Source organism: Carcharodon carcharias (assembly GCF_017639515.1).
Source record: "Carcharodon carcharias isolate sCarCar2 chromosome 29 unlocalized genomic scaffold, sCarCar2.pri SUPER_29_unloc_5, whole genome shotgun sequence".
NCBI lineage: Eukaryota > Metazoa > Chordata > Chondrichthyes > Lamniformes > Lamnidae > Carcharodon > Carcharodon carcharias.
The window spans coordinates 591,231-609,941 of record NW_024470678.1 but is presented as its reverse complement, the minus strand read 5'-3'; the positions used below and the strand labels follow the sequence as shown (position 1 = coordinate 609,941).

The 18,711-nt window shown below is 49.1% G+C and overlaps 1 protein-coding gene across 1 annotated transcript in view; it reads right to left on the bottom strand.

The window, feature by feature from the left end:
* Nucleotides 1-13,172, bottom strand: part of LOC121274108 (glutamate receptor ionotropic, kainate 5-like) — a gene marked incomplete at its 3' end in the record, with an annotated part of 576,200 nt that extends 563,028 nt beyond the window's left edge. Inside the window, exons 1-2 of the mRNA XM_041181261.1 lie at nucleotides 12,692-13,172; nucleotides 11,797-11,961 (exon numbers count right to left, since the gene is read on the bottom strand). Coding sequence (XP_041037195.1) covers nucleotides 11,797-11,961; nucleotides 12,692-13,172 — 646 coding nt within the window. The remainder of the gene's footprint in view (nucleotides 1-11,796; nucleotides 11,962-12,691) is intronic.
* Between the last annotated feature and the right edge of the window lie 5,539 nt (nucleotides 13,173-18,711).

The following is an 18,711-nucleotide window of genomic DNA, read 5'->3' as shown; positions in this document are numbered from 1 at the left end:
GGGGCTGGAGGAGGTTACAGAGATAGGGAGGGTTGTAGGAGCTGGAGAAGGTCACAGAGATAGGGAGGGTTTTAGGGGCTGTAGGAGGTTATAGAGATAGGGAGGGTTGTAGGGGCTGGAGGAGGTTACAGAGATAGGGAGGGGTGTAGGGGCTGGAGGAGGATACAGAGCTAGGGAGGGCTATAGGGGCTGGAGGAGTTTACAGAGATAGGGAGGGTTGTAGGTCTGGAGGAGGTTACAGAGATAGGGAGGGGTGTAGGGGCTGGAGGAGGTTACAGAGATAGGGAGGAGTGTAGGATCTGGAGAAGGTTACAGAGATAGGGAGGGTTGTAGGGGCTGGAGGAGGTTACAGAGATAAGGAATGTTGTAGGGCTGGAGGAGGTTACAGAGATAGGGAGGGTTGTAGGAGCTGGAGAAGGTCACAGAGATAGGGAGGGTTTTAGGGGCTGGAGGAGGTTACAGAGATAGGGAGGGTTGTAGGGGCTGGAGGAGGTTACAGAGATAGGGAGGGTTGTAGGGGCTGGAGGAGGTTACAGAGATAGGGTGGGGTGTAGGTGCTGGAAGAGGATACAGAGATAGCGAGGGGTGTAGGGGCTGGAGGAGGTTACACAGATAGGGAGGAGTGTATGGGCTGGAGGAAGTGACGGGGATAGGGAGGGTTTTAGTGGCTGGAGGAGGTTACAGAGATAGGGAGGGTTTTAGGGGCTGGAGGAGGTTACAGAGATAGGGAGGGTTTTAGGGGCTGGAGGAGGTTACAGAGATAGGGAGGGGTGTAGGGGTTGGAGGAGGTTACAGAGATAGGGAGGGTTGTAGGGGTTGGAGGAGGTTACAGGGATAGGGAGAGATGTAAGGGTTGGAGGAGGTTACAGAGATAGGGTGGGATGTAGGGGCTGGAGGAGGTTACAGAGATAGGGAGGGTTGTAGGGGCTGGAGGAGGTTACAGAGATAGGGAGGGGTGTAGGGGCTGGAGGAGGTTACAGAGATAGGGAGGGTTGTAGGGGCTGGAGGAGTTACAGAGATAGGGAGGGTGTAGGTCTGGAGGAGGTTACAGAGATAGGGAGGGGTGTAGGTGCTGGAGGAGGTTACAGAGATAGGGAGGGTTGTTGGGGCTGGAGGAGGTTGCAGAGATAGTGAGGGTTGTAGAGGCTGGAGGAGGTTACAGAGATAGGGAGGGTTGTTGGGGCTGGAGGAGGATACAGAGATAGGGAGGGCTGTAGTGACTGGAGGAAGTAACAGAGATGGGGAGGGATATAGGGACTGGAGGAGGTTACAGAGATAGGGAGGGGTGTAGGGGCTGGAGAGGTTACAGAGATAGGGAGGGGTGTAGGGGCTGGAGAGGTTACAGAGATAGGGAGGGGTGTAGGGGCTGGAGGAGTTGACAGAGATAGGGAGGGTTTTAGGTCTGGAGGAGGTTACAGAGATAGGGAGGGTTTTAGGGGCTGCAGGAGGTTACAGAGATAGGGAGGGTTGTAGGGGCTGGAGGAGGTTACAGAGATAGGGAGGGGTGTAGGGGTTGGAGGAGGATACAGAGCTAGGGAGAGCTGTAAGGGGCTGGAGGAGTTTACAGAGATAGCGTGGGATGTAGGGTCTGGAGGAGGTTACAGAGATAGGGAGGGGTGTAGGGGCTGGAGGAGGTTACAGAGATAGGGAGGAGTGTAGGATCTGGAGAAGGTTACAGAGATAGGGAGGGTTGTAGGGGCTGGAGGAGTTTACAGAGATAGGGAGGGTTGTAGGTCTGGAGGAGGTTACAGAGATAGGGAAGGGTGTAGGGGCTGGAGGAGGTTACAGAGACAGGGAGGAGTGTAGGAGCTGGAGAAGGTTACAGAGATAGGGAGGTTTGTAGAGCCTGGAGGAGGTTACAGAGATAGGGAGGGTTGTAGGGGCTGGAGGAGGTTACAGAGATAGGGAGGGGTGTAGGGGCTAGAGGAGGTTACAGAGATAAGGAGGGTTGTAGGGGCTGGAGGAGGTTACAGAGATAGGGAGGGTTGTAGGAGCTGGAGAAGGTCACAGAGATAGGGAGGGTTTTAGGGGCTGTAGGAGGTTATAGAGATAGGGTGGGTTGTAGGGGCTGGAGGAGGTTACAGAGATAGGGAGGGGTGTAGGGGCTGGAGGAGGATACAGAGCTAGGGAGGGCTATAGGGGCTGGAGGAGTTTACAGAGATAGGGAGGGTTGTAGGTCTGGAGGAGGTTACAGAGATAGGGAGGGGTGTAGGGGCTGGAGGAGGTTACAGAGATAGGGAGGAGTGTAGGATCTGGAGAAGGTTACAGAGATAGGGAGGGTTGTAGGGGCTGGAGGAGGTTACAGAGATAAGGAATGTTGTAGGGGCTGGAGGAGGTTACAGAGATAGGGAGGGTTGTAGGAGCTGGAGAAGGTCACAGAGATAGGGAGGGTTTTAGGGGCTGGAGGAGGTTACAGAGATAGGGAGGGTTGTAGGGGCTGGAGGAGGTTACAGAGATAGGGAGGGTTGTAGGGGCTGGAGGAGGTTACAGAGATAGGGAGGGTTGTAGGGGCTGGAGGAGGTTACAGAGATAGGGTGGGGTGTAGGTGCTGGAAGAGGATACAGAGATAGCGAGGGGTGTAGGGGCTGGAGGAGGTTACACAGATAGGGAGGAGTGTATGGGCTGGAGGAGGTGACGGGGATAGGGAGGGTTTTAGTGGCTGGAGGAGGTTACAGAGATAGGGAGGGTTTTAGGGGCTGGAGGAGGTTACAGAGATAGGGAGGGTTTTAGGGGCTGGAGGAGGTTGCAGAGATAGGGAGGGGTGTAGGGGTTGGAGGAGGTTACAGGGATAGGGAGAGATGTAAGGGTTGGAGGAGGTTACAGAGATAGCGTGGGATGTAGGGGCTGGAGGAGGTTACAGAGATAGGGAGGGTGTAGGGGCTGGAGGAGGTTACAGAGATAGGGAGGGGTGTAGGGGCTGGAGGTGGTTACAGAGATAGGGAGGGTTGTAGGGGCTGGAGGAAGTTACAGAGATAGGGAGGGGTGTAGGTGCTGGAAGAGGATACAGAGATAGCGAGGGGTGTAGGGGCTGGAGGAGGTTACACAGATAGGGAGGAGTGTATGGGCTGGAGGAGGTTACAGAGATAGGGAGGGTTTTAGTGGCTGGAGGAGGTTACAGAGATAGGGAGGGTTTTAGTGGCTGGAGGAGGTTACAGAGATAGGGAGGGTTTTAGGGGCTGGAGGAGGTTACAGATATAGGGAGGTGTGTTGGGGCTGGAGGAGGTTACAGAGATAGGGAGGGTTTTAGGGGCTGGAGGAGGTTGCAGAGATAGGGAGGGAAGTAGGGGTTGGAGGAGGTTACAGGGATAGGGAGAGATGTAAGGGTTGGAGGAGGTTACAGAGATAGGGTGGGATGTAGGGGCTGGAGGCGGTTACAGAGATAGGGAGGGGTGTAGGGGCTGGAGGTGGTTACAGAGATAGGGAGGGGTGTAGGGGCTGGAGGACTTTACAGAGATAGGGAGGGTTGTAGGTCTGGAGGAGGTTACAGGGATAGGGAGAGATGTAAGGGTTGGAGGAGGTTACAGAGATAGGGTGGGATGTAGGGGCTGGAGGAGGTTACAGAGATAGGGAGGGGTGTAGGGGCTGGAGGTGGTTACAGAGATAGGGAGGGGTGTAGGGGCTGGAGGAGTTTACAGAGATAGGGAGGGTTGTAGGTTTGGAGGAGGTTACAGAGATAGGGAGGGATGTAGGTGCTGGAGGAGGTTACAGAGATAGGGAGGGTTGTAGGGGCTGGAGGAGGTTACAGAGATAGGGAGGGGTGTAGGGTCTGGAGGAGGTTACAGAGATAGGGAGGGGTGTAGGGGCTGGAGGAGGTTACAGAGATAGGGAGGGTTGTAGGGGCTGGAGGAGGTTACAGAGATAGGGAGGGTTGTAGGGGCTGGAGGAGGTTACAGAGATAGGGTGGGGTGTAGGTGCTGGAAGAGGATACAGAGATAGCGAGGGGTGTAGGGGCTGGAGGAGGTTACACAGATAGGGAGGAGTGTATGGGCTGGAGGAGGTGACGGGGATAGGGAGGGTTTTAGTGGCTGGAGGAGGTTACAGAGATAGGGAGGGTTTTAGGGGCTGGAGGAGGTTACAGAGATAGGGAGGGTTTTAGGGGCTGGAGGAGGTTGCAGAGATAGGGAGGGGTGTAGGGGTTGGAGGAGGTTACAGGGATAGGGAGAGATGTAAGGGTTGGCGGAGGTTACAGAGATAGCGTGGGATGTAGGGGCTGGAGGAGGTTACAGAGATAGGGAGGGTGTAGGGGCTGGAGGAGGTTACAGAGATAGGGAGGGGTGTAGGGGCTGGAGGTGGTTACAGAGATAGGGAGGGTTGTAGGGGCTGGAGGAAGTTACAGAGATAGGGAGGGGTGTAGGTGCTGGAAGAGGATACAGAGATAGCGAGGGGTGTAGGGGCCGGAGGAGGTTACACAGATAGGGAGGAGTGTATGGGCTGGAGGAGGTTACAGAGATAGGGAGGGTTTTAGTGGCTGGAGGAGGTTACAGAGATAGGGAGGGTTTTAGTGGCTGGAGGAGGTTACAGAGATAGGGAGGGTTTTAGGGGCTGGAGGAGGTTACAGATATAGGGAGGTGTGTTGGGGCTGGAGGAGGTTACAGAGATAGGGAGGGTTTTAGGGGCTGGAGGAGGTTGCAGAGATAGGGAGGGAAGTAGGGGTTGGAGGAGGTTACAGGGATAGGGAGAGATGTAAGGGTTGGAGGAGGTTACAGAGATAGGGTGGGATGTAGGGGCTGGAGGCGGTTACAGAGATAGGGAGGGGTGTAGGGGCTGGAGGTGGTTACAGAGATAGGGAGGGGTGTAGGGGCTGGAGGACTTTACAGAGATAGGGAGGGTTGTAGGTCTGGAGGAGGTTACAGGGATAGGGAGAGATGTAAGGGTTGGAGGAGGTTACAGAGATAGGGTGGGATGTAGGGGCTGGAGGAGGTTACAGAGATAGGGAGGGGTGTAGGGGCTGGAGGTGGTTACAGAGATAGGGAGGGGTGTAGGGGCTGGAGGAGTTTACAGAGATAGGGAGGGTTGTAGGTTTGGAGGAGGTTACAGAGATAGGGAGGGATGTAGGTGCTGGAGGAGGTTACAGAGATAGGGAGGGTTGTAGGGGCTGGAGGAGGTTACAGAGATAGGGAGGGGTGTAGGGTCTGGAGGAGGTTACAGAGATAGGGAGGGGTGTAGGGGCTGGAGGAGGTTACAGAGATAGGGAGGGTTGTAGGGGCTGGAGGAGGTTACAGAGATAGGGAGGGTTGTAGGGGCTGGAGGAGGTTACAGAGATAGGGTGGGGTGTAGGTGCTGGAAGAGGATACAGAGATAGCGAGGGGTGTAGGGGCTGGAGGAGGTTACACAGATAGGGAGGAGTGTATGGGCTGGAGGAGGTGACGGGGATAGGGAGGGTTTTAGTGGCTGGAGGAGGTTACAGAGATAGGGAGGGTTTTAGGGGCTGGAGGAGGTTACAGAGATAGGGAGGGGTGTAGGGGCTGGAGGTGGTTACAGAGATAGGGAGGGGTGTAGGGGCTGGAGGAGTTTACAGAGATAGGGAGGGTTGTAGGTTTGGACGAGGTTACAGAGATAGGGAGGGATGTAGGTGCTGGAGGAGGTTACAGAGATAGGGAGGGTTGTAGGGGCTGGAGGAGGTTACAGAGATAGGGAGGGGTGTAGGGTCTGGAGGAGGTTACAGAGATAGGGAGGGGTGTAGGGGCTGGAGGAGGTTACAGAGATAGGGAGGGTTGTAGGGGCTGGAGGAGGTTACAGAGATAGGGAGGGTTGTAGGGGCTGGAGGAGGTTACAGAGATAGGGTGGGGTGTAGGTGCTGGAAGAGGATACAGAGATAGCGAGGGGTGTAGGGGCTGGAGGAGGTTACACAGATAGGGAGGAGTGTATGGGCTGGAGGAGGTGACGGGGATAGGGAGGGTTTTAGTGGCTGGAGGAGGTTACAGAGATAGGGAGGGTTTTAGGGGCTGGAGGAGGTTACAGAGATAGGGAGGGTTGTAGGGGCTGGAGGAGGTTGCAGAGATAGGGAGGGGTGTAGGGGTTGGAGGAGGTTACAGGGATAGGGAGAGATGTAAGGGTTGGAGGAGGTTACAGAGATAGCGTGGGATGTAGGGGCTGGAGGAGGTTACAGAGATAGGGAGGGTGTAGGGGCTGGAGGAGGTTACAGAGATAGGGAGGGGTGTAGGGGCTGGAGGTGGTTACAGAGATAGGGAGGGTTGTAGGGGCTGGAGGAAGTTACAGAGATAGGGAGGGGTGTAGGTGCTGGACGAGGATACAGAGATAGCGAGGGGTGTAGGGGCTGGAGGAGGTTACACAGATAGGGAGGTGTGTATGGGCTGGAGGAGGTTACAGAGATAGGGAGGGTTTTAGTGGCTGGAGGAGGTTACAGAGATAGGGAGGGTTTTAGTGGCTGGAGGAGGTTACAGAGATAGGGAGGGTTTTAGGGGCTGGAGGAGGTTACAGATATAGGGAGGTGTGTTGGGGCTGGAGGAGGTTACAGAGATAGGGAGGGTTTTAGGGGCTGGAGGAGGTTGCAGAGATAGGGAGGGAAGTAGGGGTTGGAGGAGGTTACAGGGATAGGGAGAGATGTAAGGGTTGGAGGAGGTTACAGAGATAGGGTGGGATGTAGGGGCTGGAGGCGGTTACAGAGATAGGGAGGGGTGTAGGGGCTGGAGGTGTTTACAGAGATAGGGAGGGGTGTAGGGGCTGGAGGACTTTACAGAGATAGGGAGGGTTGTAGGTCTGGAGGAGGTTACAGGGATAGGGAGAGATGTAAGGGTTGGAGGAGGTTACAGAGATAGGGTGGGATGTAGGGGCTGGAGGAGGTTACAGAGATAGGGAGGGGTGTAGGGGCTGGAGGTGGTTACAGAGATAGGGAGGGGTGTAGGGGCTGGAGGAGTTTACAGAGATAGGGAGGGTTGTAGGTTTGGAGGAGGTTACAGAGATAGGGAGGGATGTAGGTGCTGGAGGAGGTTACAGAGATAGGGAGGGTTGTAGGGGCTGGAGGAGGTTACAGAGATAGGGAGGGGTGTAGGGTCTGGAGGAGGTTACAGAGATAGGGAGGGGTGTAGGGGCTGGAGGAGTTTACAGAGATAGGGAGGGTTGTAGGTCTGGAGGTGGTTACAGAGATAGGGAGGGGTGTAGGGGCTGGAGGAGGTTACAGAGATAGGGAGGAGTGTAGGAGCTGGAGAAGGTTACAGAGATAGGGAGGGTTGTAGGGCCTGGAGGAGGTTACAGAAATAGGGAGGGTTGTAGGGGCTGGAGGAGGTTACAGGGATAGGGATGGTTGTAGGGGCTAGAGGAGGCTACAGAGATAGGGACAGTTGTAGGGGCTGGAGGAGGTTACAGAGATGGGCAGGTGTGTAGGGGCTGGAGGAGGTTACAGAGATAAGGAGGGTTGTAGGGGCTGGAGGAGGTTACAGAGATAGGGAGGGTTGTAGGGGCTGGAGGAGGTTACAGAGATAAGGAATGTTGTAGGGGCTGGAGGAGGTTACAGAGATAGGGAGGGTTGTAGGAGCTGGAGAAGGTCACAGAGATAGGGAGGGTTTTAGGGGCTGGAGGAGGTTACAGAGATAGGGAGGGTTGTAGGGGCTGGAGGAGGTTACAGAGATAGGGAGGGTTGTAGGGGCTGGAGGAGGTTACAGAGATAGGGAGGGTTGTAGGGGCTGGAGGAGGTTACAGAGATAGGGTGGGGTGTAGGTGCTGGAAGAGGATACAGAGATAGCGAGGGGTGTAGGGGCTGGAGGAGGTTACACAGATAGGGAGGAGTGTATGGGCTGGAGGAGGTGACAGGGATAGGGAGGGTTTTAGTGGCTGGAGGAGGTGACAGAGATAGGGAGGGTTTTAGGGGCTGGAGGAGGTTACAGAGATAGGGAGGGTTGTAGCGGCTGGAGGAGGTTACAGAGATAGGGAGGTGTGTAGGGGCTGGAGGAGGTTACAGAGATAGGGAGGGTTTTAGGGGCTGGAGGAGGTTGCAGTGATAGGGAGGGAAGTAGGGGTTGGAGGAGGTTACAGGGATAGGGAGAGATGTAAGGGTTGGAGGAGTTTACAGAGATAGGGTGGGATGTAGGGGCTGGAGGAGGTTACAGAGATAGGGAGGGGTGTAGGGGCTGGAGGTGGTTACAGAGATAGGGAGGGGTGTAGGGGCTGAAGGAGTTTACAGAGATAGGGAGGGTTGTAGGTCTGGAGGAGGTTACAGGGATAGGGAGAGATGTAAGGGTTGGAGGAGGTTACAGAGATAGGGTGGGATGTAGGGGCTGGAGGAGGTTACAGAGATAGGGAGGGGTGTAGGGGCTGGAGGTGGTTACAGAGATAGGGAGGGGTGTAGGGGCTGGAGGAGTTTACAGAGATAGGGAGGGTTGTAGGTTTGGAGGAGGTTACAGAGATAGGGAGGGATGTAGGTGCTGGAGGAGGTTACAGAGATAGGGAGGGTTGTAGGGGCTGGAGGAGGTTACAGAGATAGGGAGGGGTGTAGGGTCTGGAGGAGGTTACAGAGATAGGGAGGGGTGTAGGGGCTGGAGGAGTTTACAGAGATAGGGAGGGTTGTAGGTTTGGAGGAGGTTACAGAGATAGGGAGGGTGTAGGGGCTGGAGGAGGTTACAGAGATAGTGAGGGTTGTAGGGGCTGGAGGAGGTTTCAGAGATAGGGAGGGTTGTAGGGGCTGGAGGAGGTTACAGAGATAGGGAGGGATGTAAGGGTTGGAGGAGGTTACAGGGATAGGGAGGGATGTAAGGGTTGGAGGAGGTTACAGGGATAGGGAGGGGGCAAGTGCTCTCGATTTGAAAACGAGGAAGGTAAGTTTGGAAGTGAGCCTTTGACATGGGTGAGCAGGAAACCTCGAGCTGATGACAGAATGGGGGCCAGGCACCACCATCCTCATTATGTACAACGTGCCTCTCGTTGAGAACAGTACCAAATTCTTACAGGGCTCGACTGGGTGGGTGCAGGGTGCAGTTCCCCCTGGCTGGGGTGGTGGGGTAGGTGGGTTGTCTATAGCCGGGGGACAGTGTCTCAGGACAAAGGGCGACCATGACAACCATCATCGATTGTAGTAAAAACCCATCGGGTTCACTCATGCCCTTCCGGGAGGGAAATCTGGCCATTGTTACCCGGTCTGGCCTACACGTGACTCCAGACCCACAGCCATGTGGCTGACTCTTAAGTGTTCTCTGAAACGTTCGGTCAAAGACAGATCAAGGATAGGCAACAACTTCTGGCTTCAGCAGTGAAGACCACACCCCATGAAAGAATGAACTGTATAGCCAACGCCCTCAGTCTGTCGCTGTGGAACTTTATCTATTGGAGTCTGTGCTGACTGTCGATTATCGCTTCCCCTTTTCCCTGTCCATTCTCTGCTCCAGAAGAGATTCTATTATTCTCTTCCCGTTCATCCAACTGCTCTCTAATCCCCTGTACCTGCTCTGTTCCCCCATGTTAAATCTGGGCTCCGCGTGAAGCAATGTCGCATGGTAAAGGGGACGAAGAGGAGGGCGAGTTTCTTCACTCAGACGGAGGTGAATCTTTGGAACTCCCTCCTCTTGAGGACTGTGGAGCCTCCGTCCCTGAGGATGTCCAAGACAGAGAGTGATAGGTTTCTAGATATTAGAGGGTATCCAGGGATAGGGGGTGGGGTAGGACTGATAGTTCAAGCGTTGAGGTAGCAGATCAGCCATGATCGCATTGCATGAGGCAGCAGGCTCGAGGGGCTGAATGGCCTGCTCCTAGCGTGCTCTCCCGCTGGCATTCCCTCCTCAATCCTGGTGAGGGTGTCTGTTGCGCCCAGAGTCAAATCCGTGGCACCACGTGCTCCAGAGAGACCGGGGGAGACAGGGAAAGTCATGGCGACAGAGCATTCCGGCACTAGGGGAAGAGACAGGTTCCGCTCTGGCTGCCAGTGTGAATCCAGGATGGCATGTCTCTCCCCACTCACCCCTGCCACTCCCCTCCCCATACCCCCAGTGCCAAGCCCAAGGATGTCACTGGGTGGCTGCAGGGTGCTGGGAGGGTGGAGTGCGGTGGACATTTTGGGTTTGCTGTCCCATCTCAGGCTACCAGAGGTAGAAAGAGGGCTGAGGAAGGCCCTTGTGGGCAGAGCTGGAAAGGGAGCTAGCATTGCCCTGGGTGCCAGGGACTCATGGGCATGGCAATGGGGGGAGAGAGAGAGCAGGCGAATGGGTGGTTGCACTGGTGGCGGGGGGGGGGGGTCACAGTTCTGGGACATTGGGAGGGTTGCTGTGGGGAGGTACGGGGTGGATGTGCAGACGGGGTAATGGGGGAGATGTAAAGGCCGGAGAGTTTACACCTCAACGGGGCTGGGACCCATCTTCTTGTGAGCAGATTGCTCGGTGCTTTGGGAGAGGGTCTCAAATTTAAATTTGCCTGGAGGAGAGGGGCCAGCAAGTAACGTTAGACAGGTGTAAAACAAACTGGGACGGGCAGAGAGCGCTCGTGTCAGAAAGAGGGAAGTATTCAGAGGGGTCAGAGTAAGACAGAGTCAGACAGAGACAGATAGAGTTACAGACAGGCTGATTAGAATCAGGCACTGACACCAGACTTTCACAGACAGATGAGAATCACAGACAGTAGAGAGTCACAGCAAACAGATGAGAACCAGACACAGACAGTGGACAGTCACAGGCAGACAGATGAGAATCAGACACAGACACAGAGTCGCAGGCAGACTGATTACAGTCAGACACAGACAGCAGACAGTCACAGGCAGATTGATCAGAATCAGACACAGGCAGCATATAGTCACAAACAGATTGATCAGACTCAGACACAGGCAGCAGACAGTCACAGACAGATTGATTAGAATGAGACACAGACAGCAACAGTCACAGACAGGCAGATTAGAATCAGACAAGCAGCTGACAGTCACAGGCAGACAGATGAGAATCAGACACAGACAGCAGACAGTCACAGGCAGACTGATGAGGCTCAGAAACTGACAGCAGACAGTCACAGACAAATTGATGAGATTCAGAATGAGAGAGCAGAGAGTCACAGACAGACTGGTCAGTATCAAATGCAGGCAGCAGACAGTCACAGATAGACTGATTAGAATCAGAAGCAGACAGTTGCAGACATTCTGCTTAGAATGAGACACAGACAGCAGACGGTCACAGGAAGACTGATTAGAATCAGACACGGACAGCAGACAGTCACAAGCAGACAGATAAGAATCAGACACAGAAAGTCGCAGACAGACTGATTACACTCAGATACAGACAGCAGCCAGTCACAGACAGATTGATTAGAATGAGACACAGACAGCAGACAGTGACAGGCAGATTAGAAGCAGATACAGACAGCAGACAGTGAAACACAGACTGATTAGAATCAGACAGCAGACAGCAGACAGTCACAGACAAATGAGAATCAGACAGCAGACAGCAGACAGTCACAGACAGACTGATTATAATCAGACACAGATAGCCATAGACAGACTGATTAGAATCAGACACAGGCAGCCATCGACAGACTGATTAGAATCAGACACAGGCAGCCATAGACAGACAAATGAGAATCAGACACAGGCAGCCATAGACAGACTGATTAGAATCAGACACAGGCAGCCATAGACAGACTGATTAGAATCAGACACAGACAGCAGACAGTCATAGACAGACAGATGAGAATCAGACACAGGCAGCCATAGACAGATTGATTAGAATCAGACACAGGCAGCCATAGACAGACAGATGAGAATCAGACACAGGCAGACCGATTGATCAGAATGAGAGGAATGGAAATGGATTAGCAGGGACACAGGCAGACAGCCATGGGCACAGGCATTTGTGTGTGTATGGAACATACTCATATCCGTCGCCTCGTACTGACTGTCCTGTTGCAACTCAAAGATTTCAACCTCCACACGAGCTTTCGCCGGGACCTCGATGACGCTGTTGATTTTTTCCCTCGCCAGTGCAAGAGCTAACCGTTCTCCCCTCCCGCAGGTAGTGTGGTCGTCCAAGATAGCAGCTGCAACAAAATACACCGGGAGAGTGAGTAAAGGGCAGCAAGAGGGGGGCTGATTCCTCCAACCAACCACTCAACCCACGCTGGAGTGGGTACGGGGTGGGGGGAGAGAGGGGCTGGGGGCACCTGGCTGAGGGGAGACTGGGTGAAGGAACAGTCCTGAAGGTTTCTATCCTGAGCCTCAGTCTGACTGAGGCGGCCATTTTTGTAAAAGTGTCCAGTAAGTGATGGGAGTCCGACTGAAATGAGGGCTACCTGGTGAAAGGGTTAAGGGGTCTCTGGATAAATGAGAGAGTGGTCAGGGGGGGACATAAATAAATGGCAATCGGGTAAAAGGCAAGCTGGTTAAAGGGGACTGGTAGTTGAATGGTTGAAGCAAAGGGACGGGTTGTTCAAAAGCCTAACGAAATGGGACTCAGCATTAGAAATGCCTGGTAACGGGGACAAGAGGTGTGATGGTTCCCAGTGAGAAATTCAATTTAGAAGTTTGAAGGCAAAATTACTGAGGAGAAATCAGGGAGAGACTCCTTCTGAATTGGACCAGTTCAGGCACAGGATGGTTGAATTGGTCTGGTCCAGGTACAGTCTGGTGGAATCAGTCTGAGTCAGGTACAGTCCAGTTGAATTGGTCTGGTCCAGGTACAGTCCGGTTGAATTGGTCTGGTCCAGGTACAGTCCGGTTGAATTGGTCTGGTCCAGGTACAGTCCAGTTGAATTGGTCTGGTCCAGGTACATCCGGTTGAATTGGTCTGGTCCAGGTACAGTCCAGTTGAATTGGTCTGGTCCAGGTACAGTCCGGTTGAATTGGTCTGGTCCAGGTACAGTCCGGTTGAATTGGTCTGGTCCAGGTACAGTCCGGTTGAATTGGTCTGGTCCAGGTACAGTCCGGTTGGATTGGTCTGGTCCAGGTACAGTCCGGTTGAATTGGTCTGGTCCAGGTACAATCCGGTTGAATTGGTCTGGTCCAGGTTCAGTCCAGTTGAATTGGTCTGGTCCAGGTACAGTCCAGTTGAATTGGTCTGGTCCAGGTACTGTCCAGTTGAATTGGTCTGGTCCAGGTACAGTCCAGTTGAATTGGTTTGGTCCAGGTACTGTCCAGTTGAATTGGTCTGGTCCAGGTACAGTCCGGTTGAATTGGTCCGGTCCAGGTACAGTCCAGTTGAATTGGTCTGGTCCAGGTACAATCTGGTTGAATTGGTCTGGTCCAGGTACATATACGATCATATATGGGGGTAGTTACGCTGAAGATATATGGGATAGTTATGATGATGAAATACAGGGCGGTACTTATAATGATGATATATGGAACGTAGTTATGATAATGATTTACGGGGTTGTTATGATCTTATACAAGAGTAGTTATGCTGTTGATGTACAAGAGTTACTTATGATGAAGATAGACCGGGGGTAGTGATGATGAAGATATACAGGGGGTAGTTACAATGATGATTTGCGGGAATTGTTATGATGATCATAGGCAGGGGTCGTTACGATGATGATATACGGAGGGGATTGGTTATGAAGATCATATATGGGGAAGTTATGATGGTGATACATGGGGGGTAGTAACGATGATGAAATGCGGGGGTAGTTAAGATAATGATGATATACGGGGGGTGCAGTTATAATGATGATATACGGGGGTGTAGTTATAATGATGATATACGGGGGTGTAGTTATAATGATGATATACGGGGAGTAGTTACAATGATGATATACGGGGAGTAGTTATAATGATGATATACGGGGTGTAGTTATAATGATGATATACGGGGTGTAGTTGTAATGATGATATACGGTGGGGGTAGTTATAATGATGATATACTGGGGGTGTAGTTATACTGAAGATATATGGGGGGGTGTAGTTATAATGATGAAATACGGGGGGGTGTAGTTATAATGATGATATGGGGGGGGTGTGGTTACAATCATGATATACGGGGGGTGTAGTTATAATGATGATATACGGGGTGTAGTTATAATGATGATATATCGGGGGTGTAGTTATAATGATGATATACAGGGGTGTAGTTATAATGATGATACACAGGGATGTAGTTATAATGATGATAAACGGGGCTGTAGTTATAATGATGAAATACGGGGGGGTGTAGTTATAATGATGATAAACGGGGGTGTAGTTATAATGACGATATACGGGGTGTAGTTATAATGATGATATACAGGGGTGCAGTTATAATGAAGATATACGGGGGGCTGTAGTTATAATGATGATACATGGGAGTGTAGTTATAATGATGACATACGGGGGGTGTAGTTGTAATGATGATATTTGGGGTGTGTAGTTATAATGATGATATACGGGGTGTAGTTAAAATGATGATATACGGGGGGTGTAGTTATAATGATGATATACTGAGATGTAGTTATAATGATGATATATGGGGGGGTGTAGTTATAATGATGATATGCGGGGGGTGTAGTTATAATGATGATATACGGGGGGTGTAGTTATAATAATGATATACGGGGGGTGCAGTTATAATGATGATATAGGGGGTGTGAAGTTATAATGATGATATACGGAGGTTAGTTATAATGATGATATGTGGGGGGTGTAGTAATAATGATGATATGGGAGGGGTAGTTATCATGACGATATACGAGGGGTATAGTTATAATGATGATATACGGAGGTTAGTTATAATGATGATATACGGGGGGTGTAGTTATAATGATGATATACGGGGTGTAGTTATAATGATGATATACGGGGAGTGTAGTTATAATGATGATATACGGGGGGTAGTTATAATGATGATATACGGGGTGTAGTTATAATGATGATATACGGGGGTGTAGTTATAATGATGATATACGGGGTGTAGTTATAATGATGATATACGGGGGGAGTAGTTATAATGATGATATACGGGGGTGTAGTTATAATGATGATATGCGGGGGGGTGTAGTTATAATGATGATATACGGGGGGGGTAGTTATAATGATGACATACGGGGTGTAGTTATAATGATGATATACGGGTGGTGTAGTTATAATGATGATGTACGGGGGGTGTAGTTATAATGATGATATACGGGGTGTAGTTATAATGATGATATACGGGGGGTGTAGTTATAATGATGATATAAGGTGGTGTAGTTATAATGATGATATACGGGGGGTGTAGATATAATGATGATATACGAAAGGTGTAGTTATAATGATGATGTACGGGGGGTGTAGTTATAATGATGATATACGGGGGGGTGTAGTTATAATGATGATATATGGGGGTGTAGATATAATGATGATATATGGGGGTGTAGATATAATGATGATATACGGGGGGTGTAGTTATAATGATGATATACGGGTTGTAGTTATAATGATGATATACGGAGTGTAGTTATAATGATGATATACGGGGTGCAGTTATAATGATAATATACGGGGGGGTGTAGTTATAATGATGATATATGGGGGGTGTAGTTATAATGATGATATACGGGGGGTGTAGATATAATGATAATATGCGGGGGGTGTAGATATAATGATGATATAACAGGGTGTGTAGTTATAATGATGATATACGGGGGGGGGGTCATTATAATGATGATATACGAGGGGTGTAGTTATAATGATGATATACGGGGTGTAGTTAAAATGATGATAAACGGGGGGTGTAGTTATAATGATGATATACGGAGGTGTAGTTATAATGATGATATATGGGGGGGTGTAGTTATAATGATGATATGCGGGGGGTGTAGTTATAATGATGATATACGGGGGGTGTAGTTATAATGTTGATATACGGGGGGTGCAGTTATAATGATGATATACGGGGGGGTGAAGTTATAATGATGATATACGGAGGTTAGTTATAATGATGATATGTGGGGGGGTGTAGTTATAACGATGATATGGGGGGGGGAAGTTATAATGACGATATGCGAGGGGTATAGTTATAATGATGATATACGGAGGTTAGTTATAATGATGATATACGGGGTGTAGTTATAATGATGATATACGGGGAGTGTAGTTATAATGATGATATACGGGGTGTAGTTATAATGATGATATACGGGGTGTAGTTATAATGATGATAAACGGGGGTGTAGTTATAATGAAGATATACGGGGTGTAGTTATAATGATGATATACGGGGGGAGTAGTTATAATGATGATGTACGGGGGTGTAGTTATAATGATGATATGGGGGGGGTGTAGATATAATGATGATATACGGGGGGGGGTAGTTATAATGATGATATACGGGGTGTAGTTATAATGATGATATACGGGGGGTGTAGTTATAATGATGATATATGGGGGTGTAGTTATAATGATGATATACGGGCGGTGTAGTTATAATGATGATATACGGGGGGTGCAGATATAATGATGATATACGAAAGGTGTAGTTATAATGATGATGTACGGGGGGTGTAGTTATAATGATGATATACGGGGGGGTGTAGTTATAATGATGATATATGGGTGTGTAGATATAATGATGATATATGGGGGTGTAGACATAATGATGATATATGGGGGGTGTAGTTATAATGATGATATATGGGGTGTAGTTATAATGATGATATACGGGGTGTAGTTATAATGATGATATATGGGGTGCAGTTATAATGATAATATACGGGGGGTGTAGTTATAATGATGATATACGGGGGGTGTAGTTATAATGATGATATACGGGGGGTGTAGTTATAATGATAATATACAGGGGGTGTAGTTATAATGATGATATAACAGGGTGTGTAGTTATAATGATGATATACGGGGGGTGTCGTTATAATGATGATATACGAGGGGTGTAGTTATAATGAGGATATACGAGGGTATTGTTGTAATGATGATATACGGGGGTGTAGTTATAATGATGATATACGGGGGTGTAGTTATAATGATGATATACGGGGGGTGTAGTTATAATGATGATATACGGGGGTGTAGTTATAATGATGATATACGGGGGGTGTAGTTATAATGATGATAAAAGGGGGGTGTAGTTATAATGATGATATACGGGGTGTAGTTATAATGATGATATACGGGGGGTGTAGTTATAATGATGATATACGGGGGGTGTAGTTATAATGATGATATACGGGGGTGTAGTTATAATGATGATATACGGGGGGTGTAGTTATCATGATGATATACAGGGGTGTGGTTATAATGATGATTTCCGGGGTGTAGTTATAATGATGATATACGGGGTGTAGTTATAATGATGATATACAGGGTGTAGTTATAATGATGATATAGGTGGTGTAATTATAATGATGAGATACGGTGGGGTAGTTATCATGATGATATACAGATGTAGTTATAATGATGATATATGGGGGTGTAGTTATAATGATGATATACGGGGTGTGTATTTATAATGATGATATGCGGGGGGAGTAGTTATAATGATGATATACGGGGTGTAGTTATAATGATGATAAACGGGGGTGTAGTTATAATGAAGATATACGGGGTGTAGTTATAATGATGATATACGGGGGGAGTAGTTATAATGATGATGTACGGGGGTGTAGTTATAATGATGATATGCGGGGGGGGTGTAGATATAATGATGATATACGGGGGGGGTAGATATAATGATGATATACGGGGTGTAGTTATAATGATGATATACGGGGGGTGTAGTTATAATGATGATATACGGGGGGTGTAGTTATAATGATGATATATGGGGGTGTAGTTATAATGATGATATACGGGCGGTGTAGTTATAATGATGATATACGAAAGGTGTAGTTATAATGATGATGTACGGGGGGTGTAGTTATAATGATCATATACGGGGGGGTGTAGTTATAATGATGATATATGGGGGTGTAGATATAATGATGATATATGGGGGTGTAGACATAATGATGATATATGGGGGGTGTAGTTATAATGATGATATATGGGGTGTAGTTATAATGATGATATACGGGGTGTAGTTATAATGATGATATATGGGGTGCAGTTATAATGATAATATACGGGGGGGTGTAGTTATAATGATGATATACGGGGGGTGTAGTTATAATGATGATATACGGGGGGTGTAGTTATAATGATGATATACGGGGGGTGTAGTTATAATGATGATATAACAGGGTGTGTAGTTATAATGATGATATACGGGGGGTGTCGTTATAATGATGATATACGAGGGGTGTAGTTATAATGATGATATACGGGGGTAATGTTATAATGATGATATACGGGGGTGTAGTTATAATGATGATATACGGGGTGTAGTTATAATGATGATATACGGGGGGGTGTAGTTATAATGATGATATACGGGGGTGTAGTTATAATGATGATATACGGGGGGTGTAGTTATAATGATTATAAAAGGGGGGTGTAGTTATACTGATGATATACGGGGTGTAGTTATAATGATGATATACGGGGGGGTGTAGTTATAATGATGATATACAGGGGGTGTAGTTATAATGAAGATATACGGGGGGTGTAGTTATAATGATGATATACGGGGGAGTAGTTATAATGATGATATACGGGGGGTGTAGTTATCATGAAGATATACAGGGGTGTGCTTATAATGATGATATACGGGGTGTAGTTATAATGATGATATACGGGGTGTAGTTATAATGATGATATACAGGGTGTAGTTATAATGATGATATACGTGGTGTCATTTATCATGATGAGATACAGGGGAGTAGTTATAATGATGTATATGGTGTAGTTATAATATTGATATACTGGGGGTGTAGTTATAATGAGAT